Below are 12127 nucleotides of genomic sequence, written 5' to 3'. Positions count from 1 at the left end.
AACGCTTTACAGCGCTAGAGACCCACGTTCAATTCCGGCAACTGTCTGTAAGGAGTTTGTACGTTCTCCCCGTGTCTGTGTGGGTTTCCTCCGGGTGCTTTGGTTTCCTCCCACATTCCAAAGATGTACGGGTTAGGAAGTTGTGGGCATGCTATGTTGGCGCCTGAAGTGTGGTGACACTTGCGGGCTGCCCCCAGAACACTCGACGCAAAAGGTGCATTTCACTGTGTGTTTCGATGTACATGTGACTAATAAAGATCTTATCTATCTATTTATTTAAGGTGAGAGGGAGAAAGTTTGAAGGAGATATGTGTGGGAAGTTTTTTTACACAGGGCGCCTGGAACGTGCTGCCCAGGGTGGTGGTGGTGGAAGTCGACACATTAGTGGCATTTAAGAGGTATTTAGACAGGCACATGAACAGGCAGGGAATGGAGGGGCATGGATCATGTACAGGCAGATAGGTTTACTTTAGTTTGGCTCAGGTATCGTGGGCCAAAGGGCCTGTTCCATGTTCTATCACTGCAGCATCAGAGAGAGGGTGGGGCACTGGTTTTTGGGAGCTGCTTCCACGCTTTCTCTCCGTTTAACCTTGCAGGGACAATTATGATGAGCGGCTGTGGAATCCTGACCAATGGGAAGGGGACGCGGAGGGAGTACTGCGAGTTCAGCCTGGACGAGCTGCAGGTAATGAGTCGTCCAGTGTCGTGGGGCCCGAGAGAATGCAAAGCTGGGAAGTTGTAGATGCGACAGGCTCCATTAATTACAACGAGGAAATTCCAGAGAAGCAAGAATGGGGAGAACATACAGAACCATTTATAGGGGAATGTGGAAAACACCTCAGGGAGAAAAGAATAAGTTGCAGAGGATTGGGATGAGGCTAAGTGTCAGCTCAATGGCCTTTCTCTGCTGCACACTTAAAACACTTTAGAAACATAGAAAACCTACAGCACAATTCAGGCTCTTCGGCCCACAAAGCTATGCTGAACGTGTCCCTACCTTAGAAATTACTAGGCTTACCCATAGCCCTCTACTTTTCTAAGCTCCACGTACCTATTCCAAAAGTCTCTTAAAAGACCCTATCGTATCCGCCTCCACCACAGTTGCCAGCAGCCCAATCCACACACTCACCACTCTCTGAGTAAAAAACTTACCCCTGACATCTCCTCTGTACCTACTCCCCAGCACCTTAAACCTGTGTCCTCTTGTGGCCACCATTTTAGCCCTGGGAGAAAGCTTCTGACTATCCACACTTGGTGTTTCACAGTGATGGGACTGTAAGATTTGGCAGTTTGGTCTCGCTTTCAAGATCTAACCTAACTCCAGCATTTTGTTCATGATGAAAACAACCTACTATTTTGGTTGTATGCACGAGCAATTTGTTTATGCAAGCTATATCCAGTACAAAGAAGTAATATTTAACCAAGGCAATAGTCAGTCTGGAGACGCAAGAGACTGCCGATGCTGCACTCTGCTGGAGGAGCTCAGTGGGTCAAGCAGTCCTGATGCAGGGTTTTGACTTGAAATGTCAACAATTCCTTTCCCCTGACAGGAGCTGCAGAGTTCCTCTGGCAGATTGTTGCAATAGCCAGTCTGTTGGTGGTACAGTCTCTATACCTTTTTAATTTCAAAAATATACTTTATTCATGGAGTATATATACAGGAAATACTCAGTACATATCCGTTTCCATTCATTGTGCCGTCAAATCAATGCATTCTGCATACACTGTGTAAATGCCACTTGTGTATACTTGTCAAACAGTGCACCCATGAAGAGTTTGAGAGGCTGTTACACAGGACCCAGCCCCTCAGTGTCCAGTGGCAGCAGGACCTTGGACTGTGTCCTTCCTCACAGGGCCTTTGTGGTGGCTGTACTGAACTTTGGTGCATCCCTCAGCATGTATCCTTCACCCTGGGAAGTGCAAGTTGGCTGCTCAGTTGACTGCAGGTTCTCTTCCTCCTGGTTGCACTTGCTTTTTCTCTCTGACCCCATTCTTTCATACACTTTTTCCTCTTTGATTCTTCATGGTAACTTAAGTCTCCCAGGCTATCTAACCCCAGGCCATTTCAAAATATATTTTCTTTATTAGCCCTTTCTTCTTTTACACATGGAGCTCTCTCTTTTCATCCTTGTTTGCTTTCTCACAAACTCAGCTGCTCCTCGAATGGGACCTCCACAATACTCGTCTCGCCTTCCGTTACAGATGTTGTTTAGCTTTAAGCCCTCATCTGTTATGTCTCTTGATCGGTAGTTTAAATGGAGCGTGGAATCAGAATCAGGTTTATTATCACTGACATATTAACGAACTATGTCATTATAAGATAATACAGCGCAGAAAAGTGCCCTTGCAGCTCCCATCCCAGGTTATCTGTCTGATTCTGAAATAACAACACAGTCTAAATTGGCCTTCACAGTTTGGAATTTTTAAACATAATTCTGTTCCAGCCATTCTTTGTGTTTTTTTTTGATTCAGACCTTCATGTTTTGCTCCTTGACTTCATGACAAACTAATGCATGTTGTATTTGCTTTAAGAATGTTTGCAACACTTCTCTATTGTGGCGACACTTGCGGGCTGACCCCAGAACACTCCACGCAAAAGATGTATTTCACTGTGTCTTTCGATGTACAAGTGACTGATAAAGATATCTTAAGCACTAAAACATATGAGAAATGCTTTAATTAGGCTTGCACGTTTAAAGCACTTAACTGTTAGTGTCAGTCATAGATGCAGCATAGAAACAGACCCTTCAGCCCATCGAATCCATGCTATCAAGCACCTGATTTTGCACTAACACTCTTGTAATCCATTATATTTTCCCCACATTCCTATCAACTGCATCCCAGATTTGACCACTCATCAACACAAGACAGGCAATCTATGGTGTCCGATTAACTTACCAACTCGCTTGTCTTTGGATTGTTGGAGGAAACCCATGTGGTTATAGTCAGAACATGCAAACTCCACACAGATCAAACCCAGGTCGCTGGAGCTGTGAGGAAGTGCCTCTGTTGGCTGTGTTGCCCATAGCTTAATCTAATCAAATGATGCTCCACTAGAGTCTGGGAAACAAACCTCTGCCTCTCTGTTCTGTGTGAGGGGTCCAGATGCTGAGTGATGTGATCCAGGAAGGTGGTAGCATCCATCTCTTGGATCCGCCAATGTAACTGATCTCAGGAGCAGCGTGCCACTAAACTAGACCTCTGCAGTTGGGGTCCGGGTAAGGAGAAGGTTGGGAAGTAGGTCAGAACTATCCCTAGTTGTCCAGTGACCACGTGAATACTGAACCAAAAGAAAATTTGGCTTCCCATTGCAGTTGAATAGGTAGCATTGGAGCATGTAGCATCAGTGGAGTCAATGCTCTCTAACCCATCTCCCCATTGGCTTGGTAGGTTAAACGACCATTGTCAATCATCCCTAGTGTGTGGGTGAGGAGTAGACTCTGGGGGGAGTTGATGGGGAATGTGGGGAGAATGGGTTACAGGGAACGTTAGTGGTTACTGGCATTGTGAGCTGGCATAGACTCAATGGGCCAAAATTGCTACCTACATAAAGAAATAGGGAAGTATTCCAGACATCGTGGCATCAGTGAGGATGGAGGACAGATGGGTTAAAATGTGTAGATGCTAAGAAACTCATCTGAGCCTGGTATGGCATCTGATCTTCTCTGGACGGACAGAGCTCGCAGAGAGCGGTAAACACTGCCCAGTCCATCATGGGCTCGTCACTTCCTTCCATCCAGTCCATCTTCACCGTGCATTGTTTCAGGAAGGCTGACGGTATCATCAAGGATTCCTGCCACCCCGGCCATTCCCTTTTCTGTCTTGTACCATCTGGGAGAAGACACAGGAGGTTGAAAGCCCGGACATCCAGACTCAAGAACAGCTTCTTTCCCACTGCTGTCAGACTCCTGAACCAATCACCTCTCTCACCTCCCCTTCCTGGTGGTGCTGCCACATTCTCGGACTCTTAACTACCTCTCGGTTATTCCGTTATTGTCACTTTCAGCATTTCTTTTTGCACTACTTCAGTTTGCACTATTATCCTTGCACCATTCTGCTACTTCACGCATGTCGTTGTACTTATTATCACCACGTACACTGTGAGCTTCGTGCGAGCAAGGAATTTCATTGCACCCTGGTATATATGACGATAAGCTAATCTGCTATCACTAAATAATGAGGAAAAGTGGATATTGGACAAGAATCTCCATTTGATTTCTGTTGAACGTTGGGAAGAGTGCATGTTGTCTGAGGTGCTTTTATTGTGCTCCGCAGGAGGGGGATCACATCGGCCTCATGAGGAAATCCAGTGGAGCATTGCACTTTTATATAAATGGTATTGACCAAGGTAAGGCCCGTTTTGCTGACATTAGCTTAAGTTTGGTGCGGTCTGTAGCTTGGCCTGGAAGTCCTACTAGCCCCTCTTACCCCAACTTGATAAGGGACGTCATCGACACAGTTTAGTGAGGCCTTAGTTTCCCCTGTGGGCAAATGGCCGCAGATGTGCACCATTCGGTTTGAATGAAGGAGAAGGAAGGAGCTTGCATCACTTTTTTTTTCAGGACCTCTGTAAGAAAGCACAGTCATTATTTTAATCTGGGCAACATATACCCAATTTGTGCATAGTGTTCTCGCTGTAAACAGGGGCCAGATGGATAATAAGCAAAATAGTGCAGATGCCAGAAATCTGAAATAAAACAGGACATCTGGAAATTCTTTACATGTCAGGTAGCATCTGTGGAAAGGAAGAGTTAATGTTAGGGGCAAATGACTCCTTTCATCCAGCTCTATCTACCTTTGGCCCTTTAGTCTCTCTTACCCTCCACCCTATCTTACACCTTCCTTTTGTGTTCTCTCCAACCACACTCTGTCCTATACTTGAGCATTGTAAACCTTGTTTACCTCTTACCTTTCCAGGTGACGATGAAAGGTATTGACCGAATGTTAACATCATCTTGCGTGGCTGCTCCCTCATCTGCTGAGTGTCTTAAGAGTGCCACAGGATCCTATTAAATTCCTCTAAGAGGGCAGATGAGGTCTTGATTTAAGGCCCTCTTTGAAAGATGGCACGTTCAGAATTTGTTAGGTGTTGTTAATCCTTCAAGTCTCTGGAATGGGATTAGAGAATGTACAACCTTTAAGCTTGGATAATAGTCTCGCCAATTTAGCTAAACCTCATTAAGTATCAACAAGGCAACCGATGGCCCAGCATCTGTTTTCCCCCTGCCTTTCTGCTGTTTTCTACACGCCTTTTTGAACTCCAGTGGAGCCATTTCAATGTCCTGTGAGCCTGCCATAATAACTTTGAGTCCTACAAATGTCCTTCTGAGTCAAAGTGTCGTGGGTTCGAGCCCCACTCCTCGAGACTTGGACATGAAAAGCCAAGGTGGCACAGTGATACAGCTGGTACAGCCACTGCCTCACAGGACCTAGAGACCTGGGTTCGATCCCCACCTCTGGTGCTGTCTGTGTGTGGAGTTTGTACGTTCTCCCGGTTTCCCCCGTGTACTCTGGTTTCCTCGCACGTCCCAAAAACATGCAAGTTAATTGGCTGCTGTAAATTGCTCCTTGTGTTTAGGTAAGTGGTGGAATCTGGGGAGGAGTCAATGGGAATGTGAGATTAATGTAAAATGACAGCAAATGAGTGGTTAATGGTTGGCATGGACTTGTTGGGCTGAAGGGCCTGTTTCTGTGCTGTATCTCACTATTGAGAAACTGAATTAGTGCTTTATTGCAGTTAGGAAGAAATGTTAAAATCAGACCTGCTTATGTCTTTTTTTAAACAAACATCACTAAAAGTTTTTTTCGTTTGTGTTCATTTTGGTATTTGGAGAGCTTGCTGATGGCAAATTGGCACCTGTGCTTCCTACATAGGAGTTACTTCACTGGCTGTGATGTCCTTTGCCATATCTTGAGGTTGTGTGCTGTGTAAATACAGGTCTTTATTTTCTATTGTCCATTTGCCTTTCTTGGTATATCTCCCTGACCATTGTTTTTGTCCTTTTCAAATCTCCTAACTCCTATGATCATGTTCAGTACTTAAGCTCCAATCACTTGCATGGAGAGGTGATGTTTCCTTTCACTTCTGTTGCAGCATTTTAGACTGCTTTTTTGTACAGTGCCCATTTAGTTTGTTGGTCCTGTGCTGCCTCTTTGAAACAGCAATCCAATTTTGTCCCAGCATTTTCCCCAAAACTAGCAAATGTCTGTTTCATGTTCAAATGTATTTCTGTATGTATAACCTCGAACTGTTAGCATACATCTCATTGGTTAGCATCATGCCTGATGGCTCCATTGTGCTATCAATTGACTTGATGTACTTGGGCAGAAGAGGGAAAATGCAGACCCACAATCAGCAAATGTACTACTAGGTGTCTTCAAGGATTTCAATCCATAATTAATGCAAACTCCCTCAGCCAATTCTCTTTCCTTTCTCTGAGCCAGGATTTGAGGTATTTTATTTATCTCCCAGCTACTGCTCATGAATTCTTGGCATGTAAGTGGGTCACATGTAGCCCAGTTGCCCTGCCATGAAGTACAGCACAGGAGTCGTCTCTTTGGCCCTCTGAGCCCAAGCTGACCATCTATTCTGATCCAAGTGATAGAGTCACGTAGCACGGAAACAGGCCCTTCGGCCCAACTGGTCCATGCCGACCAAGATGCCCCATCCAAGCTAGTCCTATTTGCAGCGTTCGACCCATAACCTGCTAAACTTTTCCAATCCTTGTACTTGTCCAACTGTCTTTAAAAAGTTGTTAATCTACCTGCCTCACCCACTTCCTCTGGCAGTTCATTCCACGTAGATACCACACTTCTTGTAATAAAAATGTTGCCCTCAAGTTCCTAAGAAATCTTTCCTCTCTCACCTTAAATTATGCCTTCTAGTTCTTGATTCCCCAACCCTGGGAAAAAGACTGTGTGCATTCACCCTATCTATGCCCACCCCTACAAGATCCTAATCCAGTTCCATTTCATTCTTCCCAGATTCCACTACTCACGCACATGCTGAGGGCAACTTACTGATCCACACGTCTTTGGGGGTGGGGACATGGGAGGAAACCAGAGCGCCCAGGGGAAACCCATGCAGTCACAGGGAGAACATGCAAACTCTGCACACAGACAGCACCAGAGGTCAGGATCAAACCGGGGTCCCTGGAACTATAAAGCAGCAGCTCTACTAGCTGTGCAAACTGTGCTGCCTTACTTTATTTTTGTTTAACATTTAAGTGGCTTGTTATTTCAGAATCCATCACATAGAGTGGGACTGGAGTCACAAGTGGGTCCATTTTCCCAGTTGGTTGGACTTGGTGATGGCATTCATGCCTTTATGCATCACGTCATCCCTCCAGTGACCAAATCTCAGATCCTGGAGACACAGACTGCAGATGCTAGAATCTGGAGCTCCAAACAATCTGCTGGAGGAACTCAGTGGGTCGAGCAGCATCTGTTGAGGATGGGGGAAGGAACTGTTGACATCTCAGGTCAAACCCTGCATTCAGACCCTTTAGCCTGATGCAGGCTTTCGACCTGATACATCGCCAATTCGTTTCCTGTGCCCCACAGATGCTGCTCGATCCGCAGGATTCCTCCAACAGATTGAAACTTGCCCTGGTATCACTTGACCCTGTAGGTTTCCATTCTTATAATGTTAATCTCCAGAACCTACAAGGTAGAATTTAACATTCGTATTGGGTGCAATCTCACTGCTTCCACCTCAAAGTTATGCAGAGGTCAACCATGTCTCTTGGTGTTTCTTTCAGCAACTCACTGTGCTGAGAGTTATCATCCATCGACCCCTTGTGTCCGTAAGTCTAGAGAGGAGTTGGAAACATTTGTTGATGGTACCGGGCACACTTGTTCTCCTTCAGTGATTCATTTTTTTTCCCCTCTTTCTTTCCACCTTTTCACCTTTCTCTTTCATTTACCCTTCCTCGCCTTCCCCATTTTATCCCATTCCCCGATTCCTGCCTCAGGGGTGGCGGCAACCCAGACCCTGCCTACTGTCTACGGGGTGGTGGATCTCTATGGCATGGCAGTGAAGGTGACCATCGTCCATAACCACAACCACTCGGACCGCCTGCGCAGGAACAACGCCATCATGAGGGCCCTGTCGCCGGACGTGGGGCGGCGTGTCTTTGACTCGGGGGACGTGGAGGTGGAGCGGCTCCTCTTCCACCCCAACTGTGGGCAGAAGGCCGCCATCGTATGCGACGGCCGGACAGCCCTGAGGCCGCAGTAAGTACGCAGTCTCCTTGCACCCTCTTGAATTCAGCCCTGCTCTGGCACTTCCAAGTTCACTTGGTGTGCATTTCTGGTTGCCCCATTACAGGAAGGACGTGGAGGCTTTGGAAAGGGTGCAGAAGATGTTTATCAGGATGCTGCCTGGATTAGAGGGCATGAGCAATAAGGAAAGGTTGGACAAACTTGGGTTGTTTTCTCTGCAGTGTTGGAGGTGAATCTCTTCTGCACTCTCTCTATTGCTACCACATCTTTCTTGTAGTGTGGTGACCAGAACTGCACACGATACTCCAAGTGCAGTCTAACCAATGTTTTGTACAGCTGTAACATGACACTCCAACTCTTATACCCAGTGTCTTGACCTATGAAGACAAACATACTAAATGTCGTCTTCACTACCCTATCCACCTCTGTCACCACTTTTACTTATCTACGAGCAGGGAATCGGTTTAAAATTTTTAAAACTAAACTTGGATTTTTTTTTAATTTGGTGAAGCGATTGGGTGCGATGTAGCAAGTCGTAAATAAACTTAACCCATAGACCGGCTATGATCTTTGAAAAGCTGAAAGGCTTTCTTCTGATCCTGTGATCTGAAGATCGCAGCATTGGAAAGCACTGTGCAGCCTGACCATTAGAAGAGAAGATTCATTTAACTTGTGTCCCAGTGTGCTTTGGAATGAGGTGCAGTATTATGTAGTATAACCAAGTGTTAAGAAGGCTGTTGTATTCATCAATACCTTCGCTTACTTAATAAAAACTCCATTTCAGTATTGAAGCATTCATTGGCTCTCAGTCTCAGCTCCCAGATTCAGATTAGTTTATTGTCACGTAAACCAGGGTGCAATGAAATTCCTTACTCATGTGAAGCTTGCAGTGTACATGTTAATAATAAATCCAGCAATGAGCACAAGACAACAGAATGGTGCAGAGGTTGTAGTGCAGTCTGAGGTAGTGCAAAAAGAAATGCTAAAGTGACAATAACGGAATTAGTAACTGAGGTAGAATTAAGAATCTGAGACTATGGCAGCGCCACCATTAAGGGGATGTGTAAGAGTTCCAGATTTCACACTACATTTCGAGGTCTCAAACCAGAGGTCCTGTTCACTTTTGTCCCTTTTAATAGTTTTATTCTTCACAGCTATTTCACACACCTGTTTCCAATAGTTATAAATTTGAAGCTGTTTGGAGCCTCAGTTTTGGCCCTCATTAGTTCTCACACTCAGGCTGACACTGATATTCCCATATTTCAATCATCTTCTGAGTTGGTAGGTCTGGACTGGAATCCCAGTTTCAGCAGCTTATGCACATGTTCTAGCCTAACACTCCATTTTGACCCCTTGATCCACGCCCTTCCCACCTACATCCGTGACACCGCGAGCTCTCCATGACTTCAACAACTTTCAGTTCCCCGGCCCTGACCGCCTCATTTTCACCATGGACCTCTCCAGTCCTGATGAAGGGTCGCAACCCAAAACGTCGACTGTTTATTTCCCTCCATAGATGCTGCCCGACCTGCTGAGTTCCTCCAGCATTTTGTGTGCGTTCTAACACTCCCTTTGTTTTCCGATCACTCTGTTATTGTGCGTTTAAACCAAAGTCCTATCTGCTCTCCCAGACTGATGTAACGGATCTGCAGGTGCTATTCGAAGCAGAGCAGGGATGTTCTTTCTGGTGCCAAGGGCCAACATTTTTCCTTCAACCAACATCGCTCTAAAAAAAAAATACCGGTTGTCTGTTATTATTGCTGCTTTTTGGGCTTTACTATGTGCACATTCGCTGCAGTATGTTTGAAGTTACAAGACTGACGACGCCTCAGAACACTGGATCACGAGGTGCCATCAGATGCCCTGACAGACATGTTTTACTACTACTTTCATTATATGCATGCATATTTCATTATACGCTATGCATGTTGCCAGTGGTTTTGGTTATGTTGGTGTACATATAAATGACTTGGATGAAAATGTAGTAAGTTTGTGGATGACACAAAAATTGGTGGAGTTGTGCATAGTGAAGAAGAATCGGAATTAGGTTTATTATCACTGACGTATGTCGTGAAATGTGTTGTTTTGCAGCAGCAGTACAGTGCAAGACATTACTGTAAGTTACAAAAATAAATAGTGCATAAGCGGAATAACGAGGTAGTGTTCATGGACCGTTCAGAAATCTGATGGCAGAGGGGAAGAAGCTGTTCCTGAATTGTGGAGTGTGGGTCTTCAGGCTCCTGTACCTCCTCCCTGATGGTAGTAGCGTGAAGTGGACATGTCCCGGATGGTGAAGGTCCTTAATGATGGAGGTCGCCTTCCTGAGGCACTCGCTCTTGAAGATGTCCTCGATGGTGGGGAGGGTTTTGCCTGTGATGGAGCTGGCTGAGTCTACAACCCTCTGCAGCCTCTTTCGATCCTGTGCATTGGAGCCTCCACACCAGGCAATGATGCAACCAGTCAGAATGCTCTCCGCCGTACATCTGTAGAAACTTGCAATAGTCTTTGGTGACGTACCAAATCTCCTCAAACTCCTAATAAAGTAGAGCCGCTGGCGTGCCGCATCAATGTGTTGGACCTAAGGTAGATTCTCTGAGATGTTAACACCCAGAAACTTGAAGCTGCTCACCCTTTCCACCACTGACTTGTCAAAGGATATGGAGCAGTTGCAGGTATGGTGGAGAAATGGCAGCTGGAGTTTAATCTGGGCAAGTGTGTAATGTTGCACTTAGGTAGGTCAAATGTAAGGGGAACGTACACAGTAAATGACAGGATCCTTAGGAGCAATGATGTACGGAGGGATCTTGGGATCCAAGTCCATAGCTCCATGAAAGTGGCAATGCAAGCAGATAGGGTGGTAAAGAAGGCGTACGGCACGCCTCCCTTCATTGGTCAGGGCGTTGAGTATAAGAGTCACAAAGTCATGTTGCAGCTGCATAAAACTTTGGTTAGGCTGCACTTGGAGTATTGTGTGTGGCTCTGTCGGTTGCCGCATTATAGGAAGGATATGGAGGCTTTGGCGATGATACAGAAGAGGTTCACCAGGATGTTGCCTGGATGAGAGGGTATTAGCTAGAAGGAGAGGTTGGACAAACCTGGATTGTTTTCTTTGAAGTGTCAGAGGCTGGGGTAGATACCTGATAGAACCACATAAAGTTATAAGTGGCATAGATAGGGTAGATGGTCATTGTCTTTTTCCCAGGATAGAAATGTCAAATATTAGAGGGCATAGGTTTTAATGTGAGAGGGGAAAAGTTTAAAGGAGGTATGCGGGGGATTTTTGTTTACAGAGAGAGCAGTAGGTGCCTGGAACTTGCCACTGGGGGAGGTGATGGGAAGCAGGCAGATAGTGGTGTGTAAAAGGCATTTAGACAGGCACATGAACAAGCAGAGAATTGAGGGATATGGACCATGTACAGGCAGATAGGTTTAGTTTAATTTGGCATCACAGTCAGCACAGATATTGTGGGCCGAAGGGCCTGTTCCTATGTTCTATGTTACCAATGGTTCTTGTAGTTGTGTTGGTTTATATGACATCTGTGTGTTCTTTCTCCACAGTGCAACGGATGACTTTAACCACGGCGTGGTACTCAGCAACAGATCCCTCAGGAGCAACGAAATCTTCCAAGTACGTATTGACAAGATGGTAGACAAGTGGGCTGGGTCGATAGAAATTGGCGTGACCACCCACAATCCTGCTTACCTCCAGCTGCCGTCCACTATGACCAATTTACGCTCAGGTGTGTTTCCTCTGACTCCTACTTGTATTCAATTTTTTTCCCTTTACCTGTTCCCCCTCTTTATACTGTTTCCAATCCATAATTCAGTACAGTAGTGGTCAAGTAGTCCAGAGGCTCGAATTTTCCAATTGGTGATTTAGGAAATTTAGTTATGTTTGTAGAAA

General features: G+C 45.5%; 1 protein-coding gene across 2 annotated transcripts in view; it reads left to right on the top strand.

Moving 5' to 3' along the window:
• The window catches only part of neurl4 (neuralized E3 ubiquitin protein ligase 4), a 94121-nt gene that overhangs the window by 24897 nt on the left and 57097 nt on the right, over window positions 1-12127 (top strand). For both annotated transcript variants that reach the window (XM_052044745.1, XM_052044746.1), the window contains exons 5-8: window positions 597-685; window positions 4276-4348; window positions 7974-8235; window positions 11782-11963. In XM_052044745.1, coding sequence (XP_051900705.1) covers window positions 597-685; window positions 4276-4348; window positions 7974-8235; window positions 11782-11963 — 606 coding nt within the window. The remainder of the gene's footprint in view (window positions 1-596; window positions 686-4275; window positions 4349-7973; window positions 8236-11781; window positions 11964-12127) is intronic.

The sequence above is a fragment of the Pristis pectinata genome, chromosome 37 (assembly GCF_009764475.1).
Source record: "Pristis pectinata isolate sPriPec2 chromosome 37, sPriPec2.1.pri, whole genome shotgun sequence".
NCBI classification, from domain to species: Eukaryota; Metazoa; Chordata; class Chondrichthyes; order Rhinopristiformes; family Pristidae; genus Pristis; species Pristis pectinata.
The sequence above is the reverse complement of the archived record's forward strand: the minus strand, read 5'-3'. Positions and strand labels throughout refer to the sequence as shown.